Here is a 13,886-nt window from a genome sequence, read left to right as displayed (position 1 = left end):
TTTTGTTGACAGACTTCGAGAGTAGTCCCGTATTTATTCCTAGTGGGGAAAACGGCCGTAACTACGGATTTCGTTCTTCAAAAGTAGGGCCCCTGTTGTGGGAAGTGGCGGGTATAACAGTGTATACCATATACGTACGTCTTGTTTAACAACAGTATTCTAAAGGAACAAATTAATTTTACACCAAATTAACAATATCTACTGCATATTTACATTCCAGGCTGTTCGCTAAATTGAGGAGAGAAGTAGTCTAAAATAATATAACGCATATCACTAGCTAGCGTTGCATAAATATAATCGCACGTGTACTTACACATATACTTAATGATATAACAAAATATTTAGTACCTAATAACGTACTCTAAATACAAGTAAATACTCAAGTTTATGAAAATTTGCCACATAATAGTGAATATTTCTGTGTCTCCTGAGTTAGCAGCAGATGCAGATGACTGGCGTAATAATAGGGTGGTAAGATTGACAGAATGCCGAGGGCCCCCAGCACAAAGGAGCTCCGACCCGTGGTTGTAGCTGACGTTTAAAAGCTATGAGATATTATGGCGCTTTTACACCAGGTCGACAGGCGACCACCGCTTGCCCGCCAAAGACGGCAAGCTACCCGTTGCAAATACCGAGTCATCTGACGACCGCAGTTCGCAGCCGAAGTCACTAGGTGTAAACGCGATATGGTTGCCTTCGGCAAGCGACTGTCGACTGAACCGTTTTCAACGTGTCCGCGGCCGCTATAGTTTATTCTCGCAATTTTTGTTTTATTCCCCAAACTGCGAGAATTTTGTCGGGATTGTAATAATGCGGGATTGTTACATTATACCATTTATTTCATTTTTATCATTTTCTTGCCATATTTGACATATTTTACCATATATAATTGTTTATTACACTTCAAAATATCTGATGTTATTAATCTAGCCATAGCTGATACATCAAAAGGTTGGTAGTTGTTGATAAAAAACATCAATCATGATTAACATTATTGATATACTTTTTTGCTACATCGCTCATCATTTGTTTGTATAGAAACACCGTACAAGTATGCGATGTGTTCCCAAATTCATGAATCCCTTATTGGATCAATCACGATGAACAGTATTGATATACTTTTTTGCAACATCGGCCATTACTCGTTTGTATAGAAACACTATACAAGTGTGCGATGAGTTCCCAAATTCATCGAACCCCTTATGAAGCACACGACGATTCATAGTGACAATTTCAAATGCACTAACGCAATTCCAACGAAGGACACAGACAACTCGGTATAAACGGGGAGTCGACTGCTCCGCCTTCGACAAGGCGAAGTAGACTGCCGAAGGCGGCCTGACGACCAGGTTTAAACGCGCCATTACAATTAAAACAACGACAAACTTAATCCATTTAATTTTAATCAACCAAAAAAATTCATCTGGGGATCCCACATAGTGTTGTAACACCTTTGGCAGATGGATTTCGAATCCTATGATGAGTTGGAAATTTCTACGTAAATACTTTGTCCACTTTACGAGACTAAAAAACATCTGTACTGTGACTTGTAGGAACTAAAACTAACAGAAACAAAGTTTCACGGCTACTGCCATTGCTGTTGCATATGTCGTCTATGTAACAGCTTTATAATCAATTTATAAGTAAATATACACGTATTGTTTGACGCAACTGTTAGTATTACAAGATACGTAAACAAACTGGTCGTAAATTAGATAATTTGTTAGTGAACACAAATGGTCACATTTTATATGATGAAATCCTGTAACACTTGACAGCTATTTTAAGATAATCTATATTATTATTTATTTATTATATACTAATAGTTGCGAACAACTTGTGATAACGTTATGTAGATTGTCATAGAATAATTTTAATATTATATGCATGCACATAAAAGTAAATCAGCACCATATTTTGTAAACTTTAAAGGTAATCGCCGTTACATACAAAGTACATTAATTATACCGTAGTAGGATAGCTTGTACTGAGTAAATACCTATTCTGTGAAACGTTTTTATGTATTTTGCTTATTTATTGAAAAATCGGACAAATTGTACTTAATATATGGAGAACGTATCGAAAACTTTTGTTGGGTGTTATTTTGTATATTTTACCGTGATTTGTTTCTACGACGAGGGCATGTAAATATCCGCGCATATATGTAGATATTTTAGATAATGAGAGTTCAAATATTATGAAGAATAATAAATATTATGTTTAGTTGAATGCTGTTTATTATTTCATGACCTGCGTGGCCTCGCACCTCGACCTCGCAATTGACGTCGTGTTTTATTTATAGTTCGAACTGGTCCCGTTCGGAGCACGCGTTGTGTAATGAAACAATCAACAGGTTTGCTGTACCACTTTATTAATTTATACATGAGTACATTAGTCAACGGCATAAACTTCAGTGCCTACGTACTACCTAAACAACATACAATATTGTCTGTAAATTATTTGCTCTATACATTACACTTCGGGTGACTAACATTTACTTGAATAATTAATCACTACGACGCTAAACTATCCACAATATTTAACGAAGCTATTTTAACGTGCAATTTGAAATCTCTGTTTTATTGAATTCCATAATTTTACAAACATAGTCATTCGATACACTTCTATGATCTGCTACGACTTTACAAATATAGAAAACTACATTAACTTGACACATATATTTAGAAGTTATAACAATATTGACTTTTGAGTTTTGATGCAGTTTTCAATTTTGTTTTTCGATAAGCACAAATAATGTAGTCCAATTTACCCTGTGCTGTAAATAAATAAATATAGAGCAGGCACATTAATAAACAGAACAACCATATTTAGACTATTTTATAAAATAATGGATCACTGCAAATATGTAGATTACTTATATTTTTGAAATACCTCCATTAATATATTTATTTAATACGTGGGTGTAATGGTATGTCTAAAATGCTTAAGTTGTACATGATATACTGAACATTTATATTAAACAATATGTCATGTTAAGATACATATCGCACTTGACAACTAACATAGTATTATCTCAAAATTTTGCGTTATATTTTATGTCAAAATTGCGTTATATTAATAATTTATCTCCAAAATTTCGCTATATTTGTATGTCATTCGTATACGATTTAATTTCAAAGTGATAGGACAAGACTATCGCTTTGAAATTAAAAAGGTAACATAAAGAAATTTTGAGATAATAACAGTATTATTACTTGAGATATGAGATATTATTATTTGAGATAATACAGTTGACATGTGCGATATATTATTTATTATATTATTTAATGCGGTGGACGTAACTAAAGTTCTAAAAAGCATAAACAGCATTACACAATTGATTTCGATAATCGAAATAATAATGTGCCAGGCAACCATATCAATTACCTTGTGTCAAACTAGGGACTTCCCTGTAACACGAGTACCAGAGCAACGGAAACAATTCCGTGGCACTACCCAGAACACCCAGACCAGAACCAATTTAGAGAAGTTCATTTCCCAAATTGCTCCTACCGGGAACTCCTCATTCAGCGCCCACAACGCAAACAGTCGTCCCACCAAGCTCGTCTAATATAATTTTCCAACTTCCTACACAATAAAAGGTAATCTATCTGGGTAAATACATTTACGCTTTTTGTCGTAATCTATCTGGGTAAATACATTTACGCTTTTTGTAACTCTAAAACATTTTCGACTAGTCACATAACACATAAAATTCCAATTAACGAGTGGAGGACTCACAACAATGTGTGACTCACAAATAAACCTAGTTTAATTAATTAAAAATAAATTATATCACAAATTAAAATAATAGCTGCATCTTAAAAATGTATGTAGTATAATATATTATATCAAAATTTTAATTTTGAGATCTTCCACATACAAATCGTTACTAATCTATAGAGTAGGTATTTTACAAATCAAATAATTCATAATAAGATTGGTAATACTGATTTCATTTAGCAATTTATAAAATTAAAAGCACCACAAAAACCCATATATTATTACAATTGATTGTTTTGGTATAAATAATAAAAAATATTCAAAACTAATAATTCATAACAAAAAATCCTTTATTTAGTACGCCATTAAGATGCGTGATGGTTATCAACAATTATTTATAATTTGATACCACAACATTTACCACTTATCATTATGTAGTATCGTAGGTAACTTTTTGTTCGGCTACTTCTATCTTGTCTTTACTTGCAACTTACATAAAATAGTTCATTTCTTGTCTTTTTTTTTGATCAATTACTAAAATTCTACTGTCATTTTATTTAACGAACGAACATATACAGAAAAAATACTACGTTGTTGGTTATCATGCGTGAAGTACAAACACAATCTAGGTGTATATAAATTATTTCAACCAGTCCCTTTATATAAAGGAAAAAATCCTTTTATACAATGCACGTAACATAACCATTCGCACAAAACTCGACTAGATTATATTAATTAGCATCAACATGTAATTAATGATACTATGATTTCTGGAAATACAACGATAGCTATCACATTCGATTGAATTCACTCATTCTAACGATGGTTAATACAGAAGCAAAGGAAAAAGACAGTAATACGAAAGATAATAAATTTAAAATTATAAGTAATCTGATTGACCCAGATGAAGTATACGAAGGAAAAATAAAATTAAAGTACGAGGTTAATACGTGAGAAGAATTTTCGTTTTTGCTGCTATGTATTTTTGCCGCATCTAATACAATTTCAAGTACATACAAGTAGACAAATTGCACTTATTGTGAGGTTTTCTAGACATTGACTTTAGTTTTCACTTACATTTCTAATTCAACCTTCTTATCGTATCGATGGCATACAATGATCAACATCGTGGTGAAAGGATTTACGTTCAATTTATATTGCGGTGGAACGGAATGGAAGCGAATTTTTGTAACGATATTGAACACACGCCAGCACATCAAGCTACACATTGACGTATCTTGTTCCGTTGCACAGGAGGCGACCTTCGAACGAAAATGTGTAGTCTGATGTGCTGTTGACCGTACATAGCATAATGAACTTTATGGTCAATTGCTATTATGTACCTCGGAATGTGCGAGCGCGGAAGATTTTGGCTCGTATCTAGTTTGTACGTTACAATTCACCATAATTCGCTTCCATTCAGTTCCGCCGCAATGTACATTGAGCCTTACCAATCGGGGTAACGTGCTCGCTGATTGTTGCCCAGGGTGCGCCTGTCATATAGGAAAGGAATGGTACGTCGTGCGGGGAGATTTCTTTCGTACTCTAAATCAATCGACGTGCATCCATTCTTACTTTTCATATTAAACCGGCGGTTGCTATACTTATACTGACTCTTTATTCATACACATCATTTTTATACATGTTTGTTATTCAAGAAAAGTCCTATTTTCTGTTAAAGCCGCCTCTGCACAGCGAAAATCGACCTCATAGATGTATAATCGATTAATTTGAAGGCAATTTAGGGTCAGCAACTTTATGAGTGAGTTGCTTGGTAATAAGTTTTGCAGCGGCTGTCACGCTGTGCAAGGCGGGCATTAGCTAATCTTTTTTGCCGTGTATATTGTCGTAGCAAGTCTGGCACACGCGTACGGGACGTAACGCTCGTAGACGACGTACAGGCGCCTCGTAGCGAGAGCACCGACCGCAGAATACGCATCCGCACTCGCGGCAGTGGTGGCGCCGCTCTAGTGCCGTGAAACGCACCTGCAATACGTAATAACAATGTAAACCCAAATAGTATTCGATTTTTTTTATTTTTTCTTCGTCCTGTAGTTGAAAAAGTATGATTTAGTCTGTCTTTTTTGAAGCCAAAGTAAAATGACATTTGCAGGATTGCCAGTTTTAATAAAATTTTAAATAGCTAGTTGTCGACAGTTATATCGACTGATTGTGAAAGAAGGTTACATTTTGTCATAAATGTATCTGAATTGTGAATGTTACGAAGTTCTTATGATTACTAACTGCGTAATTGTATTCTTCATTCTTATTTTGACAGTTGGCCTATTAGTATCGAAATCAATTTTCATTCATATACATTTTAACAAGAGCAGGCAGATTTGATTATTAGTATTGAAATAAAATCATACAGCTTTAAAATATGTCTCCTCTTCGTATTTTTATTAGACATAGTTCTAAATGCAGTGTATGTATGTAACCTTGTAAAGATTGACCATTCAAATGAAAATTGAAAAAAAAAATCGGCTATTTATTGCATAAGCATAACCAAAATTTAGTCGATAGAATATTTATCGACTGTAATGACTAGCTGCTTCTAAGCGGGCAACACTTTTGTGTCTGTCTTTTTACTCCAACTTCAAAAGAGACATAATATATTAATGTACGATGTTTTGATATTTAGTGAAAAGAAAAGTAGCATTGCAACGAGTACTATGGAGTACAATGGAAATTAATGGTAACTTCCATTATCGCATTATAAGAAAAATAGCTTCCGATCGAGCTTAAAATTGAAATATACACATAAAAGCAATTTAGAACAACAGGACAAAGAAAATCTTGAAAGAATTGGTGAAGCGGTCCAATGTTGAACAAACGAATTCTCATCATTCTTTTGTAAGTATATGATCATGACGGTGAGATGAGTAACATGGAAAAGCATTTACCCAGCAGAATGCAGTAACAAAGCATGTTAAACACAAACAGACGCACATACAACACTTATTATAACCAACCCCGCCTTTTTTTACATGAAAGTCCTACCCTGAACTTAATGTTTTTGATGCTGACACACGTTTCCACTCGTCCATTTCTTTGTCGACAAAAAGGTTACTCTTCTCTTGTAGGATATCTAGTGCAAAGGATAAGGGTGACTAACACAAGCAAAACACTATTTACGATACAAAGAAATTAAGATAGTTACACTAATATGCTTATGGACAATTTTAGATTTGATATTACGGTCATTATCACATAGTTAATGAAAGGGAAATTCAAGTCTTTTTGGTGACCCAATGGTCACTATTATTTCCAACATTTTGATTTATATCGCACTACTTAGTGCTTCTTATTTCATTTTACTTACTATTTTATTTATATCGAACTATTATAACTACCTTCTTTTAGTCGTTACATGCACACGACCGCTTTTATAAATATGATTTCAGCATAATTTATTTAAAAAATAAATATAACTCCTAGCTAGTAAACTTTTAAACGTTTGTAGAAAATGAAACAAAAAGAAAAAGTTAAACAAATACATGGAAAATGCATGGAAAAGTAAATTATATTAATGTAGTGAATTAATAAAATAAGTTAAAAAAAGAGTAAATTGGTAAATTGAAGATGTCTTGTAAAAATGAAAGCATCTACTATATTTAAAAATGATAATTCATGAATTAGTGCAATTTAAAATCTGATAATACTAAATATAATACCCGATTTGTCAATAGAGTACTCCTATTGTGGAGTGACACATCAAAATTTTATTTCGGTAACCGAAAAGACGTTTTTTAGCTTATTATCTTTGACTCTAGCCATAAATTATGCTTTTAACATCGATATACGTACTTGGCATTGAGTACAATATGGTGCAGTATCATCACGTATCCAATGATCGGCGGGACCGCCCTTCGCGCCTGACGAACTTGACATATCGGGGGCAGACCAGCGGAATATCTGAAAAATTAGATCAACATTTTAGTAGAATTTTCAGCACTTTTTTATGACTCTGAAAAGAATAAATTTGTGATGACATGAGTATGTACCGGTATTCGTTAATTTGCGGTACTTGCAGTTCAAGTGAAACGATATCGGCATATGATACATTTTCTTTTATATAAAAATAAGTGCGCATTTGACCTCCGTCTCACCTGATGGAAAGTGACGATGAGGTCGACGATGTAGCAAGCACATCTAAATAATGGCTATTCACTCTCGTCTTGAAAAAAATGACATACGCCGTGTGCATTCGTACGAGACGCGATGAAAGAAGGCGGTAATGATTTCCGTCGTTGTTAATAAGTCATATTTCTTTTGTGTTGGCGAAATATGTGTTTATGTTCTTTTGCAATACTCAGTACTTCACCTCAACCCCCTGCACCCAATACTGCAGAACATCTGTTTTTGGAATTTACTTTGTGCCATCATAAGCTACTTCTGGTAGTATACTATTGCACATCTCTAAGGATTGACTACTTCTCCGCTCTTGAAAAGCTTCTTGAAGACTGCTCCTTCCTATGATCATACCATTTTGATGGGTGATTTTAATACCTGCCTTCTTAAAAGTGATTCGCATTCGCGTAGTCTTCGTTCTGTTATAAATTCCTAAACTTACATATTCTTCCATCTAACGCTACGCAACATTTTCCTAGCTGTACTCCCTCTCTTTTGAACCTCATAGCTGTCTCTTCTCCTGAATTTGTCACCAAGCATGGTCAATTCACAGCCGATGCCTTTTCTTATCACGATCTTGTGTACTTGTCGTACAGGCTACGCGTGCCCAAGGCTAAGCCTAAATTTCTTCTGCAACGTAATTTTGGAGCTATGGACTTGGTCGGTAGTGGATAGTGTTGGTTCGGTGGACGATCAGGTCGAGTTATTTACGTCGCTACTCACTCAACTTTATAACACACATGCACAGGTTCGACCTGTTCGTATCAGGCACTTTCCTGCCCCATGGCTAAATAGTGACCTTCGAAATTTCATGGAAGAATCGTGCGAAAGCCAGTTGCAAAGTTGAACCAGATGATTGCGAATTGCAAAAAATATCATCGAGTCAGAAATCACTGTAATGCACTGATCAGGGACGTTCAGTGACTTCATATCCACAAGTCCATCACCAAAATTTGGAATTTTCTTAAGTCGCTTGGAGTTGGTAAATGTCATAGTAATAATTCTTCTCTAAATCTGAACCTCGATAACCTTACCATTTTTCATCTGTGCCTGTCTTTGACAGTTCAGTCAAGGACAATACCTTGCAATATGTTTCTTCATTGTTAACTCCTGACTACTCAACTTTTTTTCTTAATCAATTTACTGAATGTGTTAAGAAAAATGTTTTAGCTATCGCCTCAAATGCTGTAGGTACTGATTGCATTAGTCGTAATATGATCATTTCTTTCCTCGATCTCCACACTCGAGTCATTGCCAAAATCCTTAGTAAATCTGTCTCTACTTGTGTTTTTCCCTCTGCCTGGAAAGACGCTTACGTCATCCTACTACCAAAAAAAAAACCAAGCACCCCTACAGACTACCGTCCTATTTCAATCCTTCCTTTCCTATCGAAAGTCCTAGAAAAGCTTGTACACCATCAGTTGACTAATTTCCTAAACGGGAACAACCTTTTCAATCCTCTCCAGTCCGGTTTCCACATTGGTCATAGTACGATTACTGCACTCACGAAAATCACTGATAATATCCGTTTGGGTATGGAAAATCAACAATTGACTGTGCTGATACTCATTGACTTTAGATTACTAAAGGCAATGAGTATCAACACAGTCAAAGTCATCCATTGAAGGCATTAGCCTTCAATGGATGACTCCGACTTATTATTGGAAGTATTGGGTTCTCTTAACATATCTCCAGCAATTATTGATTGGTTTCGAAGCTACTGTGGACGTCGGCAGTATGTACGCAATGAAAATTCTTTCTCTACGTGGTGCGATATCTCTGCCGGAGTTCCGCAGGGTGGCGTCATTTCTCCTCTCTTCTTTTCTTTGTTTATTAATTCTATTACACACTTACTCACTATTATCTATATGTTGATGACCTCCAAATTTACACCCAGTCATCTCTTCAAGACTTACCACGTCCTATTTATGCTACTAATGTGGACCTGGAATCCATCCGTCAATGCAGTCAGTTCTTTGGCCTAAAAGTTAACTCATCCAAAACACAATCCATTATTATAGCACTTGGTTCACTTCTCGTATAGACCTACTCGTATAGGAGGAGTCTACTCCTTGCCCTACGTGGTGTTTGAGGGTGTCCGAATTCCTTTTTTGGACAGTCAGTAATTTGGGGGTAATTTTTGATAAATGTCTTTTTTTATTTCGAAGCCGCAGGTTGCTGAGGTTACCAGGAAGGTGTTTGGTGCGGATTTTTCACTAAGAAGGCTTAAAAACTTTTTGCCGACTAAAACTAAAATTCATATATTCAGAGTATTCTCCATTCGATACTAGACTACGCAGATGTTTGCTACCCGGATTTGTCAATCACCGTGCTCAATAAACTGGAACGGCTCCAAAATACGTTTGTAAGGTTCATGTTCGGACTTCGTAAATTTGACCATGTCTCCCAATTTCGTGCATAACTTAAATGGCTGCTTATCCACCAGCGTAGAATTCTTCATATTCTTTCCCTTCTTTACTCAATTCTATTCTGTCCCTTTACGCCTCCTTATCTCAAAGATCGCTTTACTTTCCAGTCTTTTACACTATGCCGCCCCCTTCGCTCATCTGATACTCTTTTACTAAACATTCATTTCAGCCCTCTCATACCTCTCATTTTTATTCCAAGTCTTTTACCGTTTCTGCGATCAGACTGTGGAATTCTCTCTCTGAATCGATTCAAGGTTCTGTTTCTCTTAATTCCTTCAAACAACGTGTCAAGAATCACTTCCTCAACTCCTAAGTCTTGTCTTTTTCTTCACTATATCTTCATTTATTTCCTATACTTACACTTCATTTTTCTTTTTCCTTTTAAAGTATTAAGCATTTAATATTATTATTTACGTATTGTTATGTATTAATAATATTTATATGGATATTTCTATCAACGTATGAGTTTGTTAGTAATTATTATGAAGTGTACTTATAATGATATTCTTAGGTTGCACCCCTTTTGAATGTCCCATTTCTACTTAAGTTTGCCTGGAAGAAATTGCTACATAGTAATAAGGCCCACTGTTGCACATTATGTTATTATCTTTATACCTAAATTACTGTATCTGTAATTTTGTGTAATAAAGAATATTTCATTCATTCATTCATTATGTTGTCTTAAATAAGTAATTTTTTAAATAGAAAACTATCGTGTGCCATCGATATGTCTACATATTAACTAAACTAACAAATAACTCATGTATTTGTGACGGAATTTTTCACATTTCAAACAGTTTTCGTCTAGTCAGCGCCGTGGAAGTTCATGATTGAGAACCATGGACTGGTTTGAAATGTGACGAACAAAGAGATTCGATTTAAATACGATGAATTTATCGTTACTTCAGTTAAAATGTAACTTCTATTTTCACCATGCAAATAAAGGATTATATATAATTTACCCGTCCTCGTGCGTCCCCGATGGCGAGTCCGCGGCCGCTCTTAGCCGCAGCGACGGCTGTGACCGAGGCCGGACATGCATTGTCACGCCGCTCATACGCCGTGTGCATTGTTAGCTTGCCGCGCAGGACTAGGTGCCGCCTCCATTTTGTACCTGTTTCTAATAATCACAAATATATCATTGTGTTCCGAAGCAAAAATAAATAAAATGTGTTCCAGTGAGAAAAAAACATTAAATAACAATGAAGAAACTATTTGTAATAAATATTTGCTGTACCAGTTCAGGGTTCATAATTTGATCTCAATATTATATGTACAAAAACATCTGTAATGTAATGGAATGCAAATGAATAAGAATAAAGAATAAATTTAAGTACGTACCAACTTCAGCAGAAGGTGCAACCTTAGCGATCTGTTTATGACGCGGCGCCGGTGACGCGGGCGCGGAAACAACCACGAACGAGTCCGTAAGGCTAGTATCTGATTTACTCGTTCGCAGTCCGCCTTCTTGACTCGCCTCGGTTGACAAACCCGTGTTTGTTTCTATGGATCCTGACTCGCTGGAATCACCTATACTGCCACCACCTGACGAACATAACGGATGTCGGTTTCAATTGAGTCTATAAGCGCAAAAGTGGTGTACTCTGATAGACTAAATTTCATTTTTTGTATACAATTTCACATTAAATGATGAAGTACATAATTAATTTACATTTAGATGCTATTTTCATGTGTAAAAAAATTATAATTAAATATTTTAGAATTATTTAGATTTCTTTTTTTTTTACTTTTACGCTGATAGCCCAGTTACGGAAATATTTACTGAATAAAGAAAATATACTCTTTTTTTAAAGAGTACATTTTACTCAGAGTAAAATCGCCCATTTCCCAGACTGAAATCGTTTTGCCAAGTAACTTAAAAAAGGACTTCCTTTTCTGACTCATCACATCAATCCAACTTTTTTAACCCTCTAAAACCCAACTAATTATAATGGGAAAAGTGCTAAATACCAATGTACATTAAAATGTATACTAAATATAATTCACATACTTCATCAGGTCCAAGCAAATATGCCTTCAGTTTTGTATGAAAAAGGCAACCGGGGTTTATCAAAGCATTTTATTAGATAGCCTGTGGTCACTTTGAATATACATATATCGCTAAAATTTAATGCGATACTTCCATTATAATTAATACTGGACGTTAATGTGATCATAGGAATAATATTGTCTGGGTCTCAATCACTGCACATATTATGGAGGTTTTGAATGACGAAATTAAATCCAAGACAATACTTACTTTTTCTATACAATGGATTTCCTTTAGACTTTCGTCGCAATACCACGTTCCCTTGCTTTTGTAATTTACTTTTTTGCATTTCCTTCTCCGTGTCCAAATCCTTATCATTGTCATAGTCCTGCTTGGCTTCGTCACAGGAGTCTATAGGTTCTTCCTTAGGACTGGTGTATTGTTGACTGTCTTCATTGTCGCTACAAATGTCTTTCTCGTCGTGCCTCCGAGCTGTTTCTTTGGCACTTGTTGTTTCACCCGCGTCTGATAGGGAACTTTCGGATGCAGATTTTTCAAGATTGCCCGCTGTAATGAATGTGTAATTATTATAGAACACATGAATGCAATTAAGATTTAGTATTACAAGTGTAAAGCGTCTTTATAAAAATAAATTTAAACGGTGTAGTCTTGGTGACGAACAAAAATAGTCACAAATATTATATAATATAAAAAAGTTTAAATAGATGCTTGTAACTCAATCACTCCGAATAGATAAACATATTTATATACACAGGATTTATTTGACCTGGAACACGAACAAAGATGCTAGCAAAAACTATATATTTTATAATTGCCTGCGTGTACAATATAATAACGGGTTCAGAATGCTGTTGGGATTGCCACGCTCCTGCAGCGCATCTGGCATGTTCGCGGAGGCGCGTACTGACACCTTCAGTGCGATAATACGCAAGAGATCAGCCTCCCTGATGCGACGTCTTCGTGATGGTTCCAACAGCCTTCTGAATTCAGTTTGGGAACAGCCGGCTTGCGCTTTTTGGAAGCACTGGAACCTAGTGCATATGGGTTCCAGGGGCTTAGTTTATAATTTAATGTAGTTTATTATTATTATTATTATTATTATTATTATTGAATTGTTCATACTAACATAGGCTATAAGATTTTGTAACTAACACACTATGGACATGGTCTGAAATAAATGAAATTATTATTATTATTATTATTATTATTCACGAACCGCATCTGTTTAAACAGACGCTTAATGCGATATCAAAAGAAAGTCATACATTCGATAGATAACGCACCCGTAGCTTTTCAAACTATAGTAAAACCGTATATGCTAAAAGCCTTGCCTTGGCTAGCGGCTTAGTGAAGAGAAGTGAAACTATCATTTCATTTTCTTTATAATTTCTCATAAAATTGTAGGTCATACCGAACTTTTTCTCCAATTTTATTTCCCGCTTCAGCACTTTTTCTGTTTGCATGCTTAACCTAACCAATTCAATTCGTCCTAATGAGGGGTAATGCACGTAGTTTTCAAAGCAATCGTATTACGAGCAGTGTTGGGCAAAATTTAATTGTTCTGGCAATTAAAGATTGACAATTGATTAATT

General features: G+C 35.2%; 1 protein-coding gene across 3 annotated transcripts in view; it reads right to left on the bottom strand.

Annotated features, from left to right (window-relative positions):
* Window positions 1-4,906: 4,906 nt before the first annotated feature.
* Window positions 4,907-13,886, bottom strand: part of LOC113226774 (WD repeat and FYVE domain-containing protein 3) — a 67,785-nt gene continuing 58,805 nt past the window's right edge. For 2 of the 3 annotated variants that reach the window (XM_026459512.1, XM_026459511.1), the window contains 5 exons: window positions 12,544-12,840; window positions 11,625-11,828; window positions 11,246-11,403; window positions 7,531-7,638; window positions 4,907-5,709 (listed from right to left, as the gene is read on the bottom strand). In XM_026459512.1, the coding sequence (XP_026315297.1) occupies window positions 5,545-5,709; window positions 7,531-7,638; window positions 11,246-11,403; window positions 11,625-11,828; window positions 12,544-12,840 (932 nt within the window). In that variant the 3' untranslated portion in view covers window positions 4,907-5,544. Of the gene's footprint in view, window positions 5,710-6,723; window positions 6,812-7,530; window positions 7,639-11,245; window positions 11,404-11,624; window positions 11,829-12,543; window positions 12,841-13,886 lie in introns of those variants that run through there. The other variant, XM_026459510.1, reaches the window with a different exon arrangement.

The sequence above is a fragment of the Hyposmocoma kahamanoa genome, unplaced genomic scaffold (assembly GCF_003589595.1).
Source record: "Hyposmocoma kahamanoa isolate Upper Pololo Valley unplaced genomic scaffold, ASM358959v1 202, whole genome shotgun sequence".
NCBI lineage: Eukaryota > Metazoa > Arthropoda > Insecta > Lepidoptera > Cosmopterigidae > Hyposmocoma > Hyposmocoma kahamanoa.
Note: the sequence above shows the minus strand (reverse complement) of the source record. Positions and strands in the feature narration are given on the sequence as shown.